Source organism: Coregonus clupeaformis, chromosome 30 (genome assembly GCF_020615455.1).
Source record: "Coregonus clupeaformis isolate EN_2021a chromosome 30, ASM2061545v1, whole genome shotgun sequence".
Classification (NCBI taxonomy): Eukaryota; Metazoa; Chordata; class Actinopteri; order Salmoniformes; family Salmonidae; genus Coregonus; species Coregonus clupeaformis.
In genome coordinates this window covers 4,427,802-4,451,645 of record NC_059221.1, presented here as the reverse complement: position 1 = coordinate 4,451,645, position 23,844 = coordinate 4,427,802, and the positions used below count along the sequence as shown (strand labels likewise).

Genomic DNA, 23,844 nt, shown 5'->3' with positions numbered 1-23,844 from the left:
TGTGTCTGGAGTGGATCAGGGGGCGTGCTCAGGATCTGCCTCTCCTGTGCAGCTGCGGGTTGTTTCCAGTGATTCCTGCCTACGCAGCTGCATCCTATTCTCTCATCAACCTGCACTACTTATTCCTGGGCATGGCTCTCCACCGGCGCCAGATCGTTGTTCTTACCAGAGCGGTAACTTGGCTCACCAGTAAAGTTATTTTGTCTTTGTCTTCAGCCTGGCTCTCCACTCTCCTTAACCTGTCGTTTGTTTTGTCTTTAGTTTCGGACATATCTCCCAACCTGCCTGCCTTCCTGCCTGTCGGTCTGCCTGCCTGCCTGCCTGCCTGCCTGCCTGCCTGCCTGCCTCAGCCTCTCCTTTCTCCGGAGCCAACTAGCCCACTCTGTTCCTTTACTTCAGTTGTTTTTGGACTAAGACAATTTTAACTTTGATTAAATATTTTTGTTTCTTCCACTCCCTTTGTCGTGTTGTTTCTCTGAGTGCTGGGTTGAACCATAGCCTAACATATACATATACATTTATATTCCGGATAGTTGACATTGCTCGCTCTAATAATTATATATTTCTTATTTTTTGGGATTTGCGTGTATTGATTTGTTAGGTATTTGTATTTATTTATTTATATATTTATCAAGGATCCCCATTAGCTGCCAAGGCAGTAGCTACTCTTCCTGGGGTCCAGCAACATTAAGGCAGTTATATACAATTAAAAATATTACATGACATTACATTTCATAAAATGTTTCACAACACGTTAAGTGTGTTCCCTCAGGCCACTACTCTACTACCACATAGCTACAATTCAAAATCCATGTGTACGTGTGTGTGTAGAGTGTGTGTCTTATCATGTGTATGTGTAAGAGTGTGTCTGTGCCTGTGTGCGTCTCTTCACAGCGATTCCATAAGGTGTATTTTTAACAGTTTTTTAAAATCTGATTCTACTGCTTGCATCAGTTACCATAAGACTGCTGAACAATTAATCAAATGTCCACCCGGACTATTTACATTGACACCCCTCCCCTTTGTTCTTATGCTGCTGCTGTTTATTATCTATGCATAGTCACTTTACCCCTACCTACATGTACAAATTACCTCGACTAACCTGTACCCCTGCACATTGCCTCGGTACCGGTACCACCTGTATATAGCCTCGTTATTTTATGGTGTTACTTTTTATTTAATTTTTTACTTTATTTAGTAAAATCTTTCTAAACTCTATTTCTTGAACTGCATTGTTGGTTAAGGGCTTGTAGGTAAGCATTTCACGGAAAGGTCTACACCTGTTGTATTCGGCGCATGTGACATAACATTTGATTTGGAATATTAGCCATGGCTCTATGTAGTACTGTGCACCTCCCATAGTCTGTTCTTGACTTGGGGATTGTGAAGAGACCTCTGGTGGCATGTCTTGTGGGGTGGGTATGCATGGGTGTACGAGCTGTGTGCTAGTAGTTTAAACAGACACCTCGGTACATTCAGCATGTCAACACCTCTTACAAAAACAAGTAGTGATGAAGTCAATCTCCCCTACATTTTGAGCCATGAGATTTACATTAATGTTAGTTCTCCGTGTACATTTAAGGGCCAGCCGTGCTGCTCAGTCCTGAGACAATTGTACTTTTCCGAGGTCCCTCTTTGTGGCACCTGACCACACGACTGAACAGTAGTCCAGGTGTGACAAAACTAGACATGCCTGTTGGACCTGCCTTGTTGATAGTGTTGTTAAAAAGGCAGAGCAGCTCTTTATTATGGGTGGACTTCTCACCTTCTTAGCTACTGTTGTATCAACATGTTTTGACCCTGACAGTTTACAATCCAGGGTTACACGAAGCAGTTTAGTCACCTGAACTTGCTCAATTTCCACATTATTTATTACAAGATTTAGTTGAGGTTTAGGGTTTAGTGAATGATTTGTCCCAAATACAATGCTTTTAGTTTTCGAAATATGTAGGACTAACTTATTCCTTGCCACCCATTCTGAAACGAACTTAAGTCTAACATAAACAGCTCCCACAATCTTTTTATCATCAATTTCTCTCAGCCAATCAGTAATTTGTGTAAGTGCTGTGTTTGTTGAATGTCCTTCCCTGTAAGTGTGCTGAAAGTCTGTTAGCAAAATAGCATTGTATCTGATGAAACACAATTTTTTCCAAAAGTTTACTAAGGGTTGGTAACAGGCTGATTGGTTGGCTATTTGAGCCAGTAAAGGGGGCTTTACTATTCTTGGGTAGCAGAATTACTTTTGCTTCCCTCCAGGCCTGAGGGCACACACTTTCTAGTAGGTTTAGATTGAAGATATGGCAAATAGGAGTGGCAATATCGCCCACTATTGCCCTCAATAATTTTCCATCCAAGTTGTCTGACCCTGGTGGCTTGTCATGTTGATAGAAAACAATTCTTTCACCTCTTCCACTCACTTTACGGAATTCAAAATGACAATGCCTGTCTTTCATAATTTGATAATTTATACTTGGATGTGTAGTGTCAGCGTTTGTTGCTGGCATGTCGGGCCTAAGTTTGCTAATCTTGCCAATGAAAAAAATAATTAAAGTAATTGGCAAAATCTGTGTTTTGTGATGAATGAGCCATCTGATTCAATAAATGATGCAGCTGAGAGTGCCTTTTTGCCCAACATTTTTATTTAAGGTGCTCCAAAGCTTTTTACTATAATTCTTTATATCATTTATCTTTGTTTCATATTATAGTTACTTCGTCTTTTTATTCAGTTTAGTCACATGATTTCTCAATTTGCAGTACGTTTGCCAATCGGTTGTGCAGCCAGACTTATTTGCCATTCCCTTTGCTTCATCCCTCTCAACCATACCATTTTTCAATCCACTGGGATTTAACAGTTTTTACAGTCATTTTCTTAATGGGTGCATTCTTATTAGTAACTGGAATAAGCAATTTCATAAATGTGTCAAGTGCAGCGTCTGGTTGCTCCTCATTACACACCACAGACCAACAAATATTCTTTACATCAACATAGGAATCGCTACAAAACGTATTGTATGACCTCTTATACACTATATTAGGCCCAGCCTTTGGAACTTTGGTTTTCCTAGATATGGCTACTATATTGTGATCACTACATCCGATGGATTTGGATACTGCATTAAAGAACATTTCTGCAGCATTAGTAAAGATGTGATCAATACATGTTGATGTTTTCATTCCTGTGCTGTTTGTAACTACCCTGGTTGGTTGACTGATAAACTGAACCAGGTTGGGTAGCTTGATGAAAGCATGTCAATATTTAAATCACCCAGAAAATATACCTCTCTGTTGATATCACATACATTATCAAGCATTTCACACATGTTATCCTGATACTGATTGTTAGCACTTGGTGGTCTAAAGCATCTTCCCACAAGAATGGGCTTTAGGTGAGGCAGATGAACCTGTAGCCATATTACTTCAACAGTATTTAACATGAAATCCTCTCTAAGCTTTACAGGAATGTGGTTCTGAATATAAACAGCAACACCTCCACCATTGGCATTTCTGTCTTTTCTGTAGATGGTTTAAGCATGTATTGCTACCACTGTATCAAAGGTATTATCTAAGTGAGTTTCAGAGATACATATGTTAACGTGGGCTATTTTTAGCACTTTTCTGGGATGCTTGATTGTTTTCATTGCTTTACTGGGAAGCTTAGCAGAAGTAGACATGCTCATGTTATTTATGTTAGTGCAAGGTGAGCTGCACACAGTGGACTTCCTATTAAGGCACACCGCCTCAGTGCTAACAGTATAACTCTGGTTCATAGACACATTATTACTGCATACAATCGCTGTAGGATCAGCAGAGTCAGTCAGGGCAGTTAGAGGGACATACATTAGGTTACTCACACTTACATTGTGTCTACCAACGCCCCAAGGATTATGTACATTTGGTGAAGCATTATGACAACTCAGTGACACAATGGTAGGGATTAACTGAGCTGGGCTTGGGTCATTGATAAGTCATTGTCTCAACGCAGCCTTATAGGTATTACTGCACTGTTGGAGCTAGTAACATAAGCATTTCGCTAGACCCAAAATATGTGAACGCGACCAATACAATTTGATTTGAATATGAAGGAATCTCCACCACTACACCCCTTATGCTGGGTGTACACTACACGACTTTCAAAATCCTAACATCGCTGAGCCTCTCACATTAAATGACCGTCTTTCTTGTACTTTTTTGTCTTGCCAACGTAGTGGTGCACAAAGTAAACAATGTGGCACAGACGGGGGGTCACACACTACAAGATCCTTCACTTGGTCATGAGGATTCTCGATACCACCACGCTCTCTCGCGAAAACAATGATGTGATGATGTGATTAGATTGTGTAGAACGAGCTGTGGCTCAAAGCAGCCTCATGAACGTTTTCAGTCAGACATTCACGCTTGCCATACAGAGTTGAAATACCTAGCCAATAAATGTTTAATTGAATAACATTGCTTGTGAACTTCAGAGCTGTAACGATTTTGACGCTTTGGTTAAAAGGCAATTACAAATGCATACTAGTAGGCTAATAGTAGTCATGGCTCCTGCTGGAGAGTCTACACATTCTGGGTGATGCGAAACATCATCATCTCACTGGTTTCTTCTCTGGCCAGCTCTCATTGGCTATTTCTGATCACCGTTCTCAAAACTTGTCGTTGCACATCTCACACTACAAGAGCATTGCAGATTTTGTGCCAATAAAATCAAACATGTTTTCAAATATCGGGATGTCTGGGCGTGCTCAAATACGGGATTGGTGGCCCTCAGATTGCATCACTGACCCGTTCACATTAAACAAGTGTCGGTGACGGCCTCGCGCCCCGAGTAGGCAACGACTTTGGGATTTTGTCTGGGACAGCTCCACTACCGTTCAAAAGTTTGGGGTCACTTAGAAATGTCCTTGTTTTCGAAAGAAAAGCAATTTCTTTGTCCATTAAAACAACATAAAATTGATCAGAAATACAGTGTAGACATTGTTAATGTTGTAAATGGCTATTGTAGCTGGAATCGGCTGATTTTTTATGAAATACCTACATAGACGTACAGAGGCCCGTTATCAGCAACCATCAGTCCTGTGTTCCAATGGCACGTTGTGTTTGCTAATCCAAGTTTATAATTTTAAAAGGCTAATTGATCATTAGAAAACCCTTTTGCAATTATGTTAGCACAGCTGAAAACTGTTGTGCTGATTAAAGAAGCAATACAACTGGCCTTTTTGAGACTAGTTGAGTATCTGGAGCATCAGCAATTGTGGGTTTGATTACAGGATCAAAATGGCCAGAAACAAATAACTTTCTTCTGAAACTCGTCAGTTTATTCTTGTTCTGAGAAATGAAGGCTATTCCATGCGAGAAATTGCCAAGAAACTGAAGATCTCATACAACGCTGTGTATTACTCCCTTCACAGAATAGCGCAAACTGGCTCTAACCAGAATAGAAAGAGGAGTGGGAGGCCCCAGTGCACAACTGAGCAAGAGGACAAATACATTAGATTGTCTAGTTTGAGAAACAGACACCTCACAGGTCCTCAACTGGCAGCTTCATTAAATAGTACCCGCAAAACACCAGTCTCAACGTCAACAGTGAAGAGGCGACTCCGGGATGCTGACCTTCTAGGCAGAGTTGCAAAGAAAAAGCCATATCTCAGACTGGCCAATAAAAAGAAAATATTTAGATGGGCAAAAGAACACAGACACTGGACAGAGGAAGATTGGAAAAAAGTGATAAGGACAGACGAATCGAAGTTTGAGGTGTTCGGATCACAAAGAAGAACATTTGTGAGACGCAGACCAAATGAAAAGATGCTGGAGGAGTGCTTGATGCCATCTGTCAAGCATGGTGGAAGCAATGTGATGGTCTGGGGGTGCTTTGGTGGTGGTAAAGTGGGAGATTTGTACAGGGTAAAAGGGATCTTGAAGAAGGAAGGCTATCACTCCATTTTGCAACGCCATGCCACATCCTGTAGACGGCACTTGATTGGAGCCAATTTCCTCCTACAACAGGACAATGACCCAAAGCACAGCTCCAAACTATGCAACAACTATTTAGGGAAGAAGCAGTCAGCTGGTATTCTGTCTATAATGGAGTGGCCAGCACAGTCACCGGATCTCAACCCTTTTGAGCTGTTGTGGGAGCAGCTTGACCGTATGGTACGTAAGAAGTGCCCATCAAGCCAATCCAACTTGTGGGAGGTGCTTCAGGATGCATGGGGTGAAATCTCTTCAGATTACCTCAACAAATTGACAACTAGAATGCCAAAGGTCTGCAAGGCTGTAATTGCTGCAAATGGAGGATTCTTTGACGAAAGCTAAGTTTGAAGGACACAATTATTATTTCTAACCTTGTCAATTTTATTTTACCTTTAACTAGGCAAGTCAGTTAAGAAAAAATTCTTATTTACAATGACGGCCTACACCGGCCAAACCCGGACGACGCTGGGCCAATTGTGCGCCGCCCTATGGGACTCCCAATCACGGCCGGTTGTGATACAGCCTGGAATTGAACCAGGGGGTCTGTAGTGACGCCTCAAGCACTCAGCACTCAAGCACTGAGATGCAGTGCCTTAGACCGCTGTGCCACTCGGGAGCCCTATGACTACATTTCCTATGCATTTTTCCATATTTCCTATTCAAACTCATTTCATGTATGTTTTCATGGAAAACAAGGATATTTCTAAGTGACCCCAAACTTTTGAACGGTAGTGTAAATCGGGGCCAAAATCGTATAGGGTACGCCCGGCTTTATACCTATCCTCTAGACCCATCAAAATCTGCAAACATCAAAAGAGGAAAGGGTAGGGAGCAAATTTGGTACGGCTTTCAGCCTTCCTGGTAGAATAAAGCTTAATAATAATATAATGATGCTTTAATACTGACCCTGTGTTTGGCTGCGCTGCTGAGGCTCTGGGTGTGTCTCCTCCACAGGCTGAGGGCGGTGCCCAGCGTTGCCCGTCTGCGAACGTCTGCCATCAGGCCCATGAGGCGTCGCTGCTCCCTGCCGACTCTGACGTAGTCCCTCCACTGAGAGAAGGCCACACTGAGGGAGGGACGTAGCATCCGGCCCACCACACTCACCATGACACCCTGACAAAGAGAAAGATGGAGGTAAGGGGTATAGAGAGAAGACGGATATTCTTTTACTTTTGGCATTATTTGATGTTTTGATAAAGGATGCAAGAGTGTTTGGAGATGAACACAGGATGAAATACCTTTAATCTGGGTGAGCTCTTGTGATCTGGGAGACTTTGATGCGAGAGACAGAACGTTTGGTCACCCTCTGCAAAATCAACATGGTTCTCGACCTGGATGCTGTGAGGAGAGCAGAGCAAAAGGCCTTGAAGCAGGGTCACACAATGTGTTTGTGTTTGTGTGCGTCAGTCATATTCTAACAAACACTCACCACCTTTCAAACAATGTGTGTGTGTGTGTGTATTCACCAGACTGACCAGGTCTTGAGACTGTCCAATGGGGATGAGGCCAGTAGGGGGTGACCTCTGTCCATCTGTGCTGAAGAGGAGCTGTTTGACCAATCGCTGAGCCCCGTGCCGATGTTATGCTCCGCCTCAGCAAGCTTCAGGGACAAGGAGAGGGGAGAGGTGCTGCCGAACCCTGAGGAAGAGGACGAGGAATCCAGCGCTGCCAGTCTAGTCCTGAACCTGTGCACCTTGCAGGCCTGGGAATCCCACGCCAGCTCACGCCAACGCTGCAGCGCCAATCTCACCTGCTCCCTCGCCCGGGCCACACAGTACAGTCTGAGACAGGTGGGGGGAGAGAGAGCAAGGGAGGGAAAGAGAGAAGGAGAGACGGAGCACTTTCTAAGTATACTCCAAAACAAGAAAGTGAAAAGGAAAGAAATCCACGGAGCAAGAAAAAGAGGCCAAGACGAGAGAGCAGCAGTGTGGTGGTACCTACCTGGCTAGCTGGAGCTTGCGCCTCTCCCTCCTCCAGGAGTGAAGGCTTCTCTGGAGCTGCAGGTTGTCACACAACTCCTCCAATGTGATGAGCCTGGCACCACCATACAACCTTGGCGTCACCGCCTCACTCTGCCTCATATTCCCTACAACATGTGAGATTGATCACGCACTTGCACTTTAACAGCCATGGAATTCATGAAGACCTGCTGGGTGTACAGGCTTCTGCTGCAGTCCTGCTCTGGAGCAAAAGCCTGTACACCCAGTAGTTCGACGAGCATTGAGGGTTGGCCTTCCCTGGTGGATGTATGGGAAAGAAGAAGTGAATGACAGAAGGTTTCATTAAAGTGAAGACGCCAGGCCAACCTGTCAGTGTCCCTAGGGTCAGGGCCTGTGTTCTTCTCCTCTCCAGCAGGTGTGTGAGGAGGTGCGTGTGTAGGGACCGCAGCTCTGTGGCTCTCCTCCAGCTCTGCAGGGTGTGTGTAGCAGTCCGATCATTCCTCTCGCTGCAGTAACACACACACGCCGCCCTGCGCTCAACTACACTCCGCCAGCCACGCAGGATGCTGTGATGGGGTCACACACACAAACAATGTTGATCAATGTTACAAACTCTGAAGGCACACTTGAAACTAACTGGAGCACACTTGAATCAAAATGGAGACATTTCATTTTATATGATTTCTCTATTTGTCTATGCTCCATAGACTGACTGTGAGAGCTGTGCCCGTTGCCTTCTCTCCTGTATCTCTAGGGCCCCTTTCCTGGCCAGGACCCTGCGGTTCCAGGATGTAAACGCCTCCTGCAGTCTCCTCCACTCCAGCAGGTAGTGCCACCTCTGCACCTGTCTGTGCTCGCATTCTGCCCGGGCAAACTCCTGGCGCCACCTCCCAAAGGCCACTGGTGAGAGGAGAGGAGATGAGGAGGCCAAAAGATATTCATCATCCCAATGACTCTAATAGACACTTAATTAGCCACTGGGCCATAATCGTGCCACTTCCGTGCAAGCCAGTGCATGCTAGTGCCAGAGAGGTTTGAAACCCAAAGACTCGATAAGGAAGACTCAGACCGACGGCAATTCAGTCAGTTGAGTCTCTTGGTTTGAAACCACTCTGGCACTACTAGCTAACACTGAAAAGGCAAGCACAGAGTGACGGGAACTATTTTGTGTGTGAATGCCAGCTGTTTAGCACAGGGTTTTCCAAACCTTTTTTGCACACGACCCCAAATTGATACTAGAAAATGCAGGGGACCCCACTTGGAATTTTTTTATTCCCCAGTTAACACTGTGTTCATATTCACTAAATCTTAGGTCCCGGAGGCTGCCCCAACACATAATAATGACATGAACGCTCATTCTTATTGTGTAAAAGGCCATTAGTTGACACTAAAAGGTTGTATTCTATACCCATTTGAAGATAAAAAACATTTCTCAGAAGATTTATATTTCAGGGGACCCCGCATGGGGTGCCGACCCCAAGTTTGGGAACCACTGGTCTAGCAGGAGAAGACAATTAACATGTTGTAGAGGTAGAGGGAGGCCCTATGCCAGTCAGTGTGAGAGTTGGGACTTGGATGTAAACAAGGCTGTCGTGGGTTTGTTTGAGGTCAGGGTATGACTTAAGAGGCGGACTCACTGACACACACACACACCACTTGCCTGCTAAAATTTGTCTGGAGAGCATCTGTTGGATCTCGACACACACACGCTGCAACCGGGCCCCATGTGTCTGCTCACGCCAGCGCTGGGCGGCCCTCCTGTGTGTGGCAGTCATATGGAGAGGGAGAGAGACCGACAGAGAGAGGGGAAGGGAGGGAGAGATAAGATCATTATTCTTGGATCTGTACAGTATGTGTTAATATTGTTGAGTTTGAGGTATTAAAATGTCAATCCTATACATAGAAGGGTAGGATCAATTACTGAACAAAAACCTAAACGCAACATGTAAAGTGTTGGTCCCATGTTCCATGACCTGAAATAAAAGATCCCAGAACTTTTCCATATGCACAAAAAGCTTATTTCTCTCAAATTTTGTGCACAAATTTGTTTACATCCCTGATAGTGAGCATTTCTCCTTTACCAAGATAATCCATCCACCTGACAGGTGTGGCACGTCCACCAGAGCTGTTGGCAGAGAATTTAATGTTAATTTCTCTACCATAAGCTGCCTCCAACGTCGTTTTAAAGAATTTGGCAGTACGTCCAAACCAGCCTCACAACCGCAGACCATGTATAACCATGCCAGCCCAGGACCTCCACATCTGGCTTCTTTATCTGCGGGATCGTCTGAGACCAGCTACCCGGACACTGATGAAACTGAGTATTTCTGTCTGTAATAAAGCCCTTTTGTGGGGAAAAACTCATTCTGATTGGCTTGGCCTGGCTCCCCAGTGGGTGGGCCTGGCTCCCAAGTGGGTGGCGGCGCCACCTTCCCAGTCATGTGAAATCCATAGATTAGGGCCTAATGAATTTATTTCAATTGACTGATTTCCTTATATGAAATGTAACTCTGTAAAATCATGAAAATTGTTGCACGTTGTGTTTATTTTTGTTCGGTATATCAGTTGAGGACATAAGCTGGAAGATCCTCATAGAATATTAATGGGCCATTTCCAGTTGAAAATAAATTGAATTTTAGTTTGTCTCCTGGTCCATTCTAGCATGGCCATTTAGTGACTCCAAGGCCATCACTACTGTAACCTAGCCCTATGGCCATCGCTATTTTGCCGCACTAGTAGGGTTATGACCTGACGATGTGTTGCAGCCTATCCCTCTGTCGTCTTCTCTGTTCTGCTCTCTCTTGCCACAGCAGGAGGCTGTGCTGCAGTAGGCTCTTCCTGTGGAAGCCAGCACTCTGATTGGCCCTGGCAGATCGCTCCTCCTCCCTCTGTGTGGCCCGGGCCGCCCACACGCTCCAGGCTGCAGCCAGGCAGTACGCCCTGGGTAAGAGCAGGGGTGTATTCAATTTCATGGAATGTTCTTATCATTGCAGGTAGAAATGTAATGTGTAGAGCTGACATGACCCACAGTTTTACATGACAAACACTCATACCTGATCTACACAATACATTTCTACCTGAACATTGTAACATTGCACCCTCCTGAACAGACAACAACACTAGGCTAAACTCAGGAGATGACCACACAGTACCATGGGATTGAAGTTGGAATTTATCATTGTATAGTTAAATACAACTATGTCCCCTCAGGATCCACTAAGGGCTCTACTAAATCAGATCCAATTAGCCGACATCCCCATAGCGGTTGTTTTGGCTATGTCAGAGGTGGAACTGTGTTAGAGCTGTCAAATCCACAAGTGGCTCCCGGCTTTATATCTAAAGCGGACATTACCATTGGCTGCACAGAGTCGCATTAAGAGAGATCCCATGCAGCCATGTTTACAAGTTTAAACACTGGAATGTGAGATGTAATCTACACCTCGATTAGGCTGATAGCAATCCTCATCATTTTGTTTAATGATTTTAAATTTGAATGTCATTATATCTATTTGGCCTACACTTTCTCCCTCTGAACTAACGCGAGTGGGACGGATGTTGCTTCGTGATAATGATCAAGAGCAGCTGCTCACCGATTTGACAGCACCAACGCAGTTCCACCTCGGCTCCGAAACCGGCAAAACATAAACTATGTGGGTGTCGGCTATCGCCGGTTAACACTTGATCTGATTGAATCTAGGCCTAAGACTGTAACAACACAAACTACTATCAATAACGCTCACTTTACCTGTGCTGTTGTGTGGCCAGACGTGCTGTGGCCCAGGCTGCTCTCCACACGGTGTAGGCCCGACTCTGCAGCCTGTGGTCCCAGTGGAGGGCTGCCCTCTGGGCTTGCAGCGCCCCCGCCTGCAACCTCACACCAGCCTGCCTCCACACCAGCCAGTGCTTACACAGCAGAGTCAGACTGGTATGGGACAAACACAGCAAAATGTTACAGGGCCCAAGTCTTTGAGGTTGTTATTACAGATGTTTGTGCATTCAGTTCACATGTTTTGTTCACACGTTTAGGGGTACATGCTGTAGGGCATCTCTCCCATACACAGTCGAGTGACATTGCCCTAGATACTGAGGTCAATTGTGGGCCATTCCATGGTAACAGAATGACGATGAGACTCTGATGTTTTAAAATGTATGCCAAACAAAAACCATTGATTACAAAGTTAAACAAACCATACATTTCTATAAACAAGGACTACTTTCAACAATTTCCACAGAACATTTGACAAAAACACATTTACTTGAAGAACAGTGCAGATGTAAAGTTTTGTAACAGAATGGCGGTAAACTCTCCCTCAGTTTTTTTGTGACCAAGTTGTCACAAACTCTTAAATATCTATTCTGAATTAAGATTCAAAGAAGTCTGCAGAAAGAATGGGTTGTCAGTTATGATATGACACCTTGAGTTTGAAAAATGTTATTTTGGTTATTGAACTACAGTAAGTGAAGTGGATTAACACTTGATAACAGAATGACATCATGGGTCCCCTGATCTGTACTATACAGAAATACATAATTATGGATATGTGATGTATTCATTGTGATGTATCCTGAATAGGTACACAAAGGTATGAAAATGCAATATCCTCCTTTGCAAGGTTGGGTATTATTCTACACATTGCCTATTATTCTAATGAGCTCCCCCCCAAACAAGACCAAATATGGTTGGTACAGACCGGAAGAGCTCTGTACCCCACCCGAGCCCGACAGGCCCCAACATTATACATCGAGTTAGGGCCGGGTAAGGCCTGTTTTTCATCAATAACTAGGGTATGGGAAGGGCTCGGATATCACTAAATTGATCACTAACATTTTGAAGCTGAGCCATTTGCTCGTGGTCTGCTGCGCAGTACAGTCATATTTAACTAAGATCATAACATTGTGTCAGAAGTGCTTCAACCTTGTCAAATATAAAACAGGGGAGATTAGTTCAGAAAATAATTATGTTCCTTGAGTTTTGTCGGAGTTTAGAGAGACGAAAAGTAGCTAACAGCTAACTGCTCTCTCATGTCTCTTCATTGAGCAGAGCAGCCCAAGCGGAGCCGTTGCTATGGACACTCAGAATCGGAGCCGCCATTAGCAGAGCAAGCTGCGTGCAGGGTGTGAGTGACAGACAGAGAAGAGCAGCTAATGGATTTACTAACAGAGGAAATTATTTCTGATTATGGGTTTCGGGCACAGCCTTAAATTTGGCAGAAGCAATAGGGTAGGGCCTGAATGTCACAGGCACGGATAGGGCTTACAATTCATGCCCGTGCAGGGCTCTATGGACCGGACCAAATCTGAACCGATCATAGATGTCTGTTTCACAAGTATGGACATCACAGTACAGCAAAGTACAGTACAGCACAGCAGAGTAGAGTAGAGTTCAGTACAGTGCATTATACTGTACTCTACTAGTGTGCTCTACTGTTCTGTACAATACTGTGATGTACAGTACTGTACTAAACTAAAGTACAATACTGTACTGACCTATACTCTACTTTTCTTTAATGTACTGTAAACTCTACAGTACTGTCTTATACTGACCTATACTCTACTCTACTTTTCTTTACTGTACTGTCCAAACATAGACGTCTAAATTTCAACTACTTTTCAACGTCCACGGACGTCCGGTGCTCAGTAGTTGAGGACGCAGTGGTTACAGTAAATGGAAAGAGAGGGGGCTAATGGGTAGGTGTTGGTAAGTGCCGGTAGAGGTGACATTAACTGGAGAGAGAAGAGAGAGCGAGAGAAAGAAAGAGAGGGAGGGAGAGAGACAGGGGAGAGAGAGAGGGAGGGGTTGTCCAGACTGTTTCACAATTATGAGCTATACATAACAGTATGCCAATGGAAGGGAGGACAGTAGCAGTTGACCCAACTGTGGTTTGTGACTACTATCATTTCCCCTTTTAGCCAATTCAATTGGATTTTTCAGCATTCTGTTAAGGATTATGTAACAGTGACAAGTTTTAATCACTTAATAAATCATAATATTGTTATCAGTAAAAACACTATAACCAATTGGTAAATCTACCTTTACTTACTTAGAAAATATCTTAAAGATAAATTAAATATGACATTTTAGTCATTTAGAAGACGAATATAAATGTTTATATTAGTTGGCAAGGGTCTTTAACTAACAATAATATTGTGTTTTGATTAATTTCTAATACCTTTTAACACATTTTCCTGGTAGATGTTTTCTAAGACCCCTTTTCCATCTGTTTAACCAGAAAAAAGGCCTTTGCTTATTCACAATTTTAGGATGGAAAATGGTTGAAAAATTGATATATCCCTTAATTTATCAAAAATATAAACTCAGCTTTCATTTCACACCAAATTCGATGTGCTCCTATGAACTTCACATGTTGGTGCTCCTTTTACATGGAAATGGCCTTGTACCCCCCCGATTGGATTTGCAAAAGGTAAAGGAATTTTTGTTGTTGATTTTATGTTGAATTCACGTTGAACTGACATCTGTGCCCAGTGGATGGTTGTGTGTCTGTCTTACTGGTAGTGTATGAGCGATGCTCTGCCGAGCTGCATGCCCTGGATGTGGCTCCTCCATGCGCAGTAGGCCGTCCTCAGGACCAGGGTGTCACTGGGCTGGGTCAGTCTCCTCAGCAAGCAATGCACATCCCCGATGTCACCCCGCACAGAGCCAGGGCTCACGTTGAGACAATGCCTCTGTTCCACACACCTCCTCCACTGTAAGAGGAGGAGGAGTAAGTAACAGTTTGCATGAACTGTATGTTCATGAAGATTACATTACTGTATGTTGTTCGTAGCATACATTACACATACGGTGCATTCGGAAAGTATTCAGACCCCTTGACTTTTTCCACATTGTTACGTTACAGCCTTATTCTAAAATTTATTAAACACTTGGGCTCCCGAGTGGCGCAGTGGTCTAAGGCACTGCATCTCAGTGCTTGAGGCGTCACTACAGACCCCCTGGTTCGATTCCAGGCTGTATCACAACCGGCCGTGATTGGGAGTTCCACTGGGCGGCGCACAATTGGCCCAGCGTCGTCCGGGTTTGGCCGGTGTAGGCCGTCATTGTAAATAAGAATTTGTTCTTAACTGACTTGCCTAGTTAAATAAAGGAAAAATAAAATTGTTTTTCCCCCTCATCAATCTACATACAATACCCCATAATGACAAAGCAAAAACAAATGTATTAAAAATTAAAAACGGATATCACATAAGACCCTTTCCTCAGTACTTTGTTGAAGCACCTTTGGCAATGATTACAGCCTCAAGTCTTTTTGGGTATGACGCCACAAGCTTGGCACACCTGTATTTGGGGAGTTTCTCCCATTCTTCTCTGCAGATCCTCTCAAGCTCTGTCAGGTTGGATGGGGAGTGTCGCTGCACAGCTATTTTCAGGTCTCTCCAGAGATGTTAGATCGGGTTTAAGTCCGGGCTCTGGCTGGGCCACTCAAGGACATTCAGAGACTTGTCCCGAAGCCACTGCTGCGTTGTCTTGGCTGTGTGCTTAGGGTCATTGTCTTGTTGGAAGGTGAACCTTTGCCCCAGTCTGAGGTCCTGAGCGCTCTGGAGCAGGTTTTCATCAAGGATCTCTCTGTACTTTGCTCTGTTCATCCTTCCCTCAATCCTGACTAGTCTCCCAGTCCCTGCCGCTGAAAAACATCCCCACAGCACGATGCTGCCACCACCATGCTTCACCCTAGAGATGGTCCCAGGTTTCCTCCAGTTGTGACGTTTGGCATTCAGGCCAAATAGTTCAATATTGGTTTCATCAGACCAGATAATCTTGTTTCTCATGGTCTGAAAGTCCTTTAGGTGCCTTTTGGCAAACTCCAAGCGGGCTGTCAAGTGCCTTTTACTGAGGAGTGGCTTCTGGCTGGCCACTCTACCATAAAGGCCTGATTGGTGGAGTGCTGCAGAGATGGTTGTCCTTCGGGATGGTTCTCCCATCTCCACAGAGGAACTCTGGAGCTCTGTCAGAGTGACCATCAGGTTCTTGGTTACCTCCCTGACCAAAGCCATTATCTCCCCTGATTGCTCAGTTTGGCCGGGCGGCCAGCCCTAGAAAGAGTCTTGGTGGTTCCAAACTTCTTCCATTTAAGAATGATGGAGGCCACTGTGTTCTTGGGGACCTTCAATGCTGCAGAAATGTTTTGGTACCCTTCCCAAGAACTGTGCCTCGACACAGACCTGTCTCAGTGCTCTACGTACAATTCCTTTGACCTCATGGCTTGGTTTTTGCTAGGACATGCACTGTCAACTGTGGGACCTTATATAGCCAGGGGTGTGCCTTTCCAAATCATGTCCAATCAATTGAATTTACCACAGGTAGACTCCCATCAAGTTGTAGAAACATCTCAAGGATGATCAATGGAAACAGGATGCACCTGAGCTCAATTTCAAGTTTCATAGCAAAGGGTCTGAATATTTATGTAAATAAGGTATTCCTGTTTTTTATTTTTAATAAAAGTGCAAACATTTCTAAAAACCTGTTTTCATTTTGTCATCATGGGGTATTGTGTGTAGATTAATGAGGATTTTTATTTATTTAATCAATTTTAGAATAAGGCTGTAACGTAACAAAATGTGGAAAAAGTCAATGGTACAGAATACTTTCCGAATGCACTTTATGTCAGTTATGATAAATTAATATTCTCATACAAGCATACATTAAGGTTGGCTAGTTAGCTATCCCAGATAATAGCCATGGTTTGTTTCCATGCAATCTTGTCCACCAGCTGGCACTCTGCGGTAGCAATTGAGCCTGGGGACGAGGTTAGTTTCCATGTAACATGGAGTTGAGCACAATGTCCTCAGGAGACATGTCATGTTTGTTATTGAGCTCTGCTGTGTGGAAATCAGAGAAAACACCAAACAGACATTCTGCCCCGGCAACAACAGCACACTGTCCTCTGTTACATAGGTGGGTGCCTCACATTGGTGGTGGATGGGGTGTCTTACCCTGATACAATGTAAAGTCTAAGGCCTAGTGTAAATCTCAACATAAACACCATGCACTCTTCATAGGGCCAGGAGTTCATCGTGACCATGTGACATGACCAGGAATAACTCTGGGTCCTAGTTATGGTTATGGCTAGGAGTTTTTGGCTAGGAGTTTTTCCTGATTAGGTTACATGGTGGGGAAAACCCTCTGGCCCTAGTAAGAATTGTCTGGGTGCCAGTCTGCTTCTGCTCTCTTGCCAACTCCTTATGGAATTGTAATACAATTGAAGGAGTTGGCAAGAGAGCAGAGAGACTGGCACCCAGGCTGAATATCACTGCTGACCCGATGGAAACAGTGGGCGAGGGTCAGGGCGTCCGTCCTCCTGGCAAGGGTGTCCGTCTGGGCACGGCGGATCACCACAGCCCACCTCAGGGCAGAGAGGCCGGTCCTCAGTAAGCGTCTCCGGTGCTGGAGTCTGGCCCATGTGTGTGACTTCCACTGCTGGTCCCATGTCCTGAAGCAGCGCAACTGCAATCTGAAACTGTAGAGCGCCAGCCACCTGCTACAAGTACATTCCATACAAGTTTATTAGACACAACCCTCAGGAGCAGTTAAGAGGTACAAACATCACAATACCACAATGCATCCCCCACCTCCACACAATACCTATACACTTGAGAGGTGTTGCTGTTGAACAGATGTTCACCAAAAGTAACAGGGTTGGGTTTAATTCTTTCTACAAAGTTTGGCTGGTTGTTCATTTTTTTCCAAAACGTTAAATTTACATTGCCGTCCTAAACAGGCAGAGTTCAAATGGAACTGACACCTGTCCTGCACCTCAATGTTTTTTTGTGTGCTTTTTTTCACCCAATTATTTTGTGTTAGGTGTCTGAGTGACCGCTAGTGACTTGTTATTTTTGCAGATATTTGACCTACGGAGTCCCATAATCCTCTTTACCTGTCCTCTATTGTCTCCACAAGACTGGGGCTATGAATCTCTACTGCGTCAATAGGCTGCCCAAACAAAAGAAAGGTGTTAGAGTGCCCAGGGCCATGTTCTTATGTTACACCACACACACACTGGACGCAGCCAGCCTGTAATGACACACACACTCATGCATGTATGCACACTCACACCCATATAAATAGACATACACATGCACATGCACACACACACTCAGCAAAGGTGCTTAAGTGTGTCAACATACCATAGGCAAGGACTGATGAACTGCAGACAGAGCTCTTTCACCAAGAAATTCACCACTGGCATCTCCTGTCAACATATGCAATGTTACCGATGTGCCTGTGTGTGTTTGAACTAATGGGTCAATCTGACATTGCCTTTCAGGAGCAGTTGACCCAGGAGTTCTTCTGTTAGGGCCTCTCTCTGTGCCTCCATAGCCATCTCTGTTGTCTTGGCTTGGCACATTCGGAGTGCTTCTCTTCAGGTGAGCTGCCCCCTCTATGTCCGCAAGGGTCAGTTGAGCCAAATTCTCTTTGATTGCAAGTCTTTCTTCCCACAAGAGAGAATGTGACACAGCTGGATTACTTGTTTTGACTCTAGGCACCTCAAACAAATCCTCCACCCCTTTTAGAGTAGGGTAAAAACTATGCACAGTGTCCACTGAACCTGACTTAGCTTGACCTGAGAGTTCATTGGACCATTTGGTATTATGCTCAGGGTACGCCACCTCTGTGCTGTTCTGTCTACCGCTGAAGCTATACTGAGAGAGGCTTGCAGGTAAAAAGTACTCATTACTTGGGAAATCTGAGCCACACATGGCCGACGCAAAAACATCAGTCTTCTTTTCTGCCTTTCTTTCAGCTTTCCTCCCTGGTTCAATGTGTGCCTTCACTAATACACTAGCAGAATGGATGTTTGTTGATTGTTGTCCAGCATTCTTTGCGATTTCGCTACGAGAATGGAGTTCGGAGAACTCGGTTTCCCTGTTGGCCTTATATGGACTTGTTGAGGAACCATCCTTGCTGGTAGAACACCTTCTGCCCCCTTTGTGACAGTGGATGATGGAGCATGACATTTTTGCACTGCAAGAGATAGAGGGCTTAGGGCCATGAGATGTGTTATCTAAAGGAGATTCAAGATTCACAGGAGATAAGGCAAAGTCTCCAGATGTATTCAGTGCCTGGGGGAGTAGGCCTAGATCCACAAATGATAAGCCGATCTCCAGGTCCAACATAGACCTATGCAAGCTCGCAGATGTCCAGGAGGACTCTAGTAGATCCTGGAATGTTGACAAGTTTTCATTCTGCTTCGGACAGGCAGGCTTTACATTGTGGACTTCGATAGGTTCCCTCTGACGCCTGTCTAGCAAGTCGGGGACTTCAGGGTAGAAAGGAGCATCTCCGGGAAAGTTAGAACCGCTGTTGCATTTTTGGACAAAAGAGACACATTCTCTCTCCTCTTGCTGTTGACGTCGCCTGCCCCATTTCCCAACCCAATCGACACACTTGCCACCATCACCTCGACCCACTATTGAGCCATAAGGATGACCAGAGCTCAATGATGCACCCCCTTGTAACCTAATAGGAACACTGATATCCCTGTCAGTCAAATTGGCCTCTGATTCTTTCTCCTCACTTCCCTGATTGGCCAACTTCCCAAGCTTGGCACTCCAAGTGGGACCACTTTCTGTTAAGTCAGTGTGTCTGTCCAGAACCTCATCAGAGACACTTAAGTAGGGAGGCCTGTCTTCGTTGAGAGTAGAAAGGAGGTCTAGTAGCTGGTCCACATCATTCTCCCCACAGACAGACAGGTTGCTTTGGACCAGGGGCCTCCTGGGCACGTACTTTCTTTGAGACCATCCCCCAGACTGCTTCCCCTGACCTCTCTGGGAATGCCAAGCCATTCTGAAATGTGGAGCAGAACATATAATTCAGACCTAATTGCATTATTTATCCATTTACATACTAGGCAGCCTATCGTTTGGGCCAAACATTTATTGAATAAAGTATTATATTTAAATACCAAGTTTGTGGACATAATGTCCATTTGAAAGAAATTATAAAGGTCTAGGTTTCTTACCATAAACTGTCATCCATTCAGCGTGCGTTCACTGTTCTGTTGCCTTAACAGCACTAATTGGCTGCTGCCGCCTGGTGAACACATGGCACCGCAACTAAGCGGATCAGAGGCAGATTAAAAAGACAGACTACACACTTGTAAATTGGCTGGGACTTCCTATATCAACTGTCTACACATTTGTCATCTTGCCGCAAAATAGTTAAATTGACAAAGTGGAAAGTGCATGAGCATATCAAAGCAAATAGCTAGCTAACTGCTGCTAGCTGGCTACCTTGGTTACAGTGTGCAGCTGGCTAATTTAACGTTAGCCACCGGTAAATGACCGGTGGTAGAACGCTCACATTTATTTAACTAAATTAGTTAACGTATTATTGTTTGGTTTGTTTTCCAGACCGGTTCAGAATACAATTTCATGAAATAACCATTTAAAGCCAATTTTCTGATTTCCACTGACCTGAGCCAACTTGCTGTCTGCAGCAAGTCAGTAGAGGATGTAGGCTGGAGCTAATACGTCACTGATCCATAAGAACAGCCATAAAGTAAACAAACATTATAGTCACCACTTTATCAATGAAACAAGACACATAAATAATTGCACAGTTGTTTATTACAAAAGTTGCATAGTTGATTCATATTTTATTAAGTTTTAATTTAGATAAATTAGACATACAATCCAAACATCATTCATATGCAAACCATTTCAAAATTAATGATTGCTCAATATAGTGCACTGCATTATGCATTCCCATAAAAAAATACACACACAAATTATTCCAGTGTGTATCCATGATACAGAATGAAAGGGCTGAGGACAGAGCTGTACAGATCTTTACAATAATATTCTGCAACATTACGAAAACAATTTGAAATGCTTTAACCATTTTGTTCACACTGGAGATATCTTGATACAGAGTTTTCAGTAATATCTGAATCAAGGGCCCAAAATAAGATCTCCAGGCATTCTCTGAAGTGAGCTGCTATTCGGACGTAACTTGAACAGGGATAGCTAAACTCTAAGAAAGACACAGTTGTGTTTAACGATTCAACAGTTCAATGTGGCGATCCAGTCATTTAGGAAGTGAAGCCATGTAATAAAAGCCACGCTAGTGGTTCTGGCTCTTCGGCTAATAGTTTCTCAGGTAGACTAGTCGAGGAGGCTGGAACTTCTCACGACACAAAGGGCACTCTGTCTGTGGAGAGAGAACAACAGCGATGCATTGCATTTATAGCTTTTAACTTGGTTTCATAGTACCTGACATGCTAGCTAGGTGGAATATTTGTCATTCTTTATACCCCTCCAGTCCTGTCAGACCTACACAAGTGCCTACGGGTTAGAGGTAGTTTCTGGACTGTGCCACTTTTATAGTAGACATACCCCCTTAAAAGAGTGTACGTGGTGTTTCCCCACATAATTAAATAGAACAGTAGTCATTTAATGTGTCTATGGTCTCACCTTGGTGTTACACCACTCTGTGATGCACTCCCAGCAGAACAGGTGGCCACATGGGGTAGAGGTCGAGTGCCTCCTCTCCTCTAGGCACAGGATACAGCGAGAGGCACGGGGTGAGTTGGTCTCCTCTACAGACTGGGACCTGGACACACACACACACGCACACATATGGGTTAACTGTAACACATGTATATGCTAAATTAATATGCATACCTCAATAATCACATTGAAAAGGATGCATGGGGCAAATTGTATCCATATTGCATCATTCTAATGTCCCCATAAACACTTCTGTAACATTTACTATTCTTCCTACAGTGTACCTGGAAGGCAGGTTCCTGTGTTGTCTCCACTCCTGCCGGGCTCTCTGTCTCTGCCGGTGGATGTTGAGCTGCAGGACCAGCGTGAGGGCCAGCTGCAGCAGGGAGACCACGCCCAGGAGCCTGTAACTGCTCTGGATGGCCTCGTCATCCCCTGTCATGCCACACACCCGCAGCTAACCGTCCGGGGAAAGAATGGTGAGAAATGGCATGCTGAAGCATACACTAGTAACACTGAGACATGGGTCATATTCATTAGGCCACACAGTAGCAAAACATTTTGCAACAGAAAACAAATGCGCTTGAGGGATTACCTGAACTTGCAAAAATACATTTTTGTTTATATTTTCCATTGAAACTACTTTTGCTATGGTGTGCACTACTGAATGGAGAAAAACAGCCCTTTGAGGCCTTGCTTCCCTGGCAACTGCTTAGGTCCTGCCCACCATGGGTAAAGAAAAAGGAATCTAATTGAAACTTTCAATTTAGTGCTGCGTTAAATGGCTAAAAATGTAAAATGTTCATACAATCATGTATTCTATCTATAACCGAGTTGATGTCTGACGTATGATCTATGAGCTATCATGTCAAATTGCCAAAACAAATCACTTTTACCACTTATTACAAGCTACGAAGCAAAGGTGGTGAAACGCTAATTCAATCCAACAACGGTACTCTGCACAGGGTGGGGTCCACCTGGATGATATTGACATACTCCTCACCCAACGTTTGGTACCCTGGATGACACATGGAGGAACAGTGAGGTCGTGTGGTTAGGAAAGGCATTGTAAAATCAAAGATGGATGCCATTTGTCTGGTCTGTCTTTAATGGTATGCTTGCATATCAGATTTTAACACTGTACTACAGGGGTGAAGCTGTATGTTTCCCTACCTGAGAATGTGGTTAAACCACAGTATGCAAGGTCTGACAGAAGTTCGAACTCTTTTCTCCAGTGCAGCCATCTCTTGGACCCTGTAGGAGTAAAGAAAAAAAAACATGGCTACTGTAAGAATAATATAACTACATGACCAAAAGTACATGTTCCAACCGAGGACAGACGATTTTTATGCGCTACACGCTTCAGCACTCTGCGGTCCCGTTCTGTGAGCTTGTGTGGCCTACCACTTCGCAGCTGAGCCATTGTCACGCCAAGAAGTTCCCACTTCACAATAACAGCGCTTACAGTTGACAGGGGCAGCTCTAGCAGGGCAGAAATTTTACGAACTGACTTGTTGGAAAGGTGGCATCCTATGACTGTACCACGTCGAAAGTCACTGAGCTATTCAGTAAGGCCATTTTACTGCCAATGTTTATCTATGGAGATTGCACGTCGGTGTGCTCGATTTTATACACCTGTCAGCAACAGGTGTGGCTGAAATAGCCGAATCCACTAATTTGAAGAGGTGTCCACATACTTTTGTATATATAGTGCATCATAAAGGAGGATATGGCTGACTAGCTTATGTATGTATGTATGCATAGCTATGTTATAAATTGTCATGTAGGGTATAGTGGTCTATCCTGCCTACTTGCCTGCAAGAGTCTGGAAAGTTTCATTCGCGTTGTTCCTCAGACAGTGTTGATAATGTTCGTCCTTCTGACTTGAGCGAATCAATTGTGGCTGGTTTGCAGGGACGAGAGGCATTGCTAGAGGCTGGCTGGCTGCTAGCTAGCTAGCTTAGCAAGCACTCAGTTGCTTGAATGACTGTGAATTCACGACAGTTGAAAAGTAATCATCAGTCCATTTATGTAACTGTCAGACTAAGACATTTTCCTGAACTTCACAGTTTAGCATAGTTATTAGACTTTCCTATTGCCTACCGAGACAGCTCTGTAAGCTAGCTACACATATAGTAGAAACAGCTACTAATGATGGGTTAGTTATAAAAATATTTGCTAGCAATCCGGAAAAACCTTTGACTTGAAGGAAACAATACACTCCTGCGGCCACAGCGCCGTGCGGTGGTAGGAGTCATCGCGCCTACTTTCCTGTGTAATGCATCAATATTGTAACATAGCCTTACACAACACATCCATTCCCCCCACCCCATACAAATACTGTAATATAATTTCAGCATGGGTGTAACAGTACCGGAATTACTGAACGTGAACTTGTGAAATGTCATAACAGGGGGGGCTGCCTAAAATCTACATTGGCAGATCTTTCCAACTTGCTGGCTCGAGGATTCGAACC

General features: G+C 44.2%; 2 protein-coding genes across 4 annotated transcripts in view; both read right to left on the bottom strand.

Annotated features, from left to right (window-relative positions):
* LOC121545936 overlaps positions 1 to 20,370 on the bottom strand; it is a 92,394-nt gene extending 72,024 nt beyond the window's left edge. For 2 of the 3 annotated variants that reach the window (XM_045209409.1, XM_041856868.2), the window contains exons 1-14: positions 19,880 to 20,347; positions 18,045 to 19,704; positions 17,795 to 17,850; positions 17,179 to 17,398; positions 14,413 to 14,609; positions 11,650 to 11,826; positions 10,653 to 10,844; positions 9,565 to 9,662; positions 8,618 to 8,804; positions 8,271 to 8,470; positions 7,906 to 8,050; positions 7,440 to 7,745; positions 7,203 to 7,302; positions 6,871 to 7,077 (exon numbers count right to left, since the gene is read on the bottom strand). In XM_045209409.1, the coding sequence (XP_045065344.1) occupies positions 6,871 to 7,077; positions 7,203 to 7,302; positions 7,440 to 7,745; positions 7,906 to 8,050; positions 8,271 to 8,470; positions 8,618 to 8,804; positions 9,565 to 9,662; positions 10,653 to 10,844; positions 11,650 to 11,826; positions 14,413 to 14,609; positions 17,179 to 17,398; positions 17,795 to 17,850; positions 18,045 to 19,703 (3,744 nt within the window). In that variant the 5' untranslated portion in view covers position 19,704; positions 19,880 to 20,347. Of the gene's footprint in view, positions 1 to 6,870; positions 7,078 to 7,202; positions 7,303 to 7,439; positions 7,746 to 7,905; positions 8,051 to 8,270; positions 8,471 to 8,617; positions 8,805 to 9,564; positions 9,663 to 10,652; positions 10,845 to 11,649; positions 11,827 to 14,412; positions 14,610 to 17,178; positions 17,399 to 17,794; positions 17,851 to 18,044; positions 19,705 to 19,879 lie in introns of all 3 variants that reach the window. The other variant, XM_041856867.2, reaches the window with a different exon arrangement.
* A 98-nt stretch (positions 20,371 to 20,468) lies between these two features.
* Positions 20,469 to 23,576, bottom strand: LOC121546507 (peroxisome biogenesis factor 10). The gene is made up of 6 exons (XM_041857770.1): positions 23,184 to 23,576; positions 22,542 to 22,622; positions 22,325 to 22,386; positions 21,653 to 21,825; positions 21,333 to 21,471; positions 20,469 to 21,069 (listed from the first exon to the last, which is right to left on the bottom strand). The coding sequence occupies exons 1-6, from the start codon at positions 23,293 to 23,295 to the stop codon at positions 21,004 to 21,006; spliced, it is 633 nt and encodes a 210-aa protein (XP_041713704.1). The 5' UTR covers positions 23,296 to 23,576; the 3' UTR covers positions 20,469 to 21,003.
* Positions 23,577 to 23,844: the final 268 nt, after the last annotated feature.

Excerpts from the sequence above, each read along its gene's own strand:
- LOC121546507 (XM_041857770.1), bottom strand. The coding sequence starts at position 23,295 with ATGCCTCTCGTCCCTGCAAACCAGCCACAATTGATTCGCTCAAGTCAG. Across the intron at positions 21,472-21,652 it reads CACAGGAACCTGCCTTCCAG|GTCCCAGTCTGTAGAGGAGA; the intron begins GTACACTGTAGG and ends GTGTGTGTCCAG. Across the intron at positions 21,070-21,332 it reads CAGAGTGGTGTAACACCAAG|ACAGAGTGCCCTTTGTGTCG; the intron begins GTGAGACCATAG and ends CTCTCTCCACAG.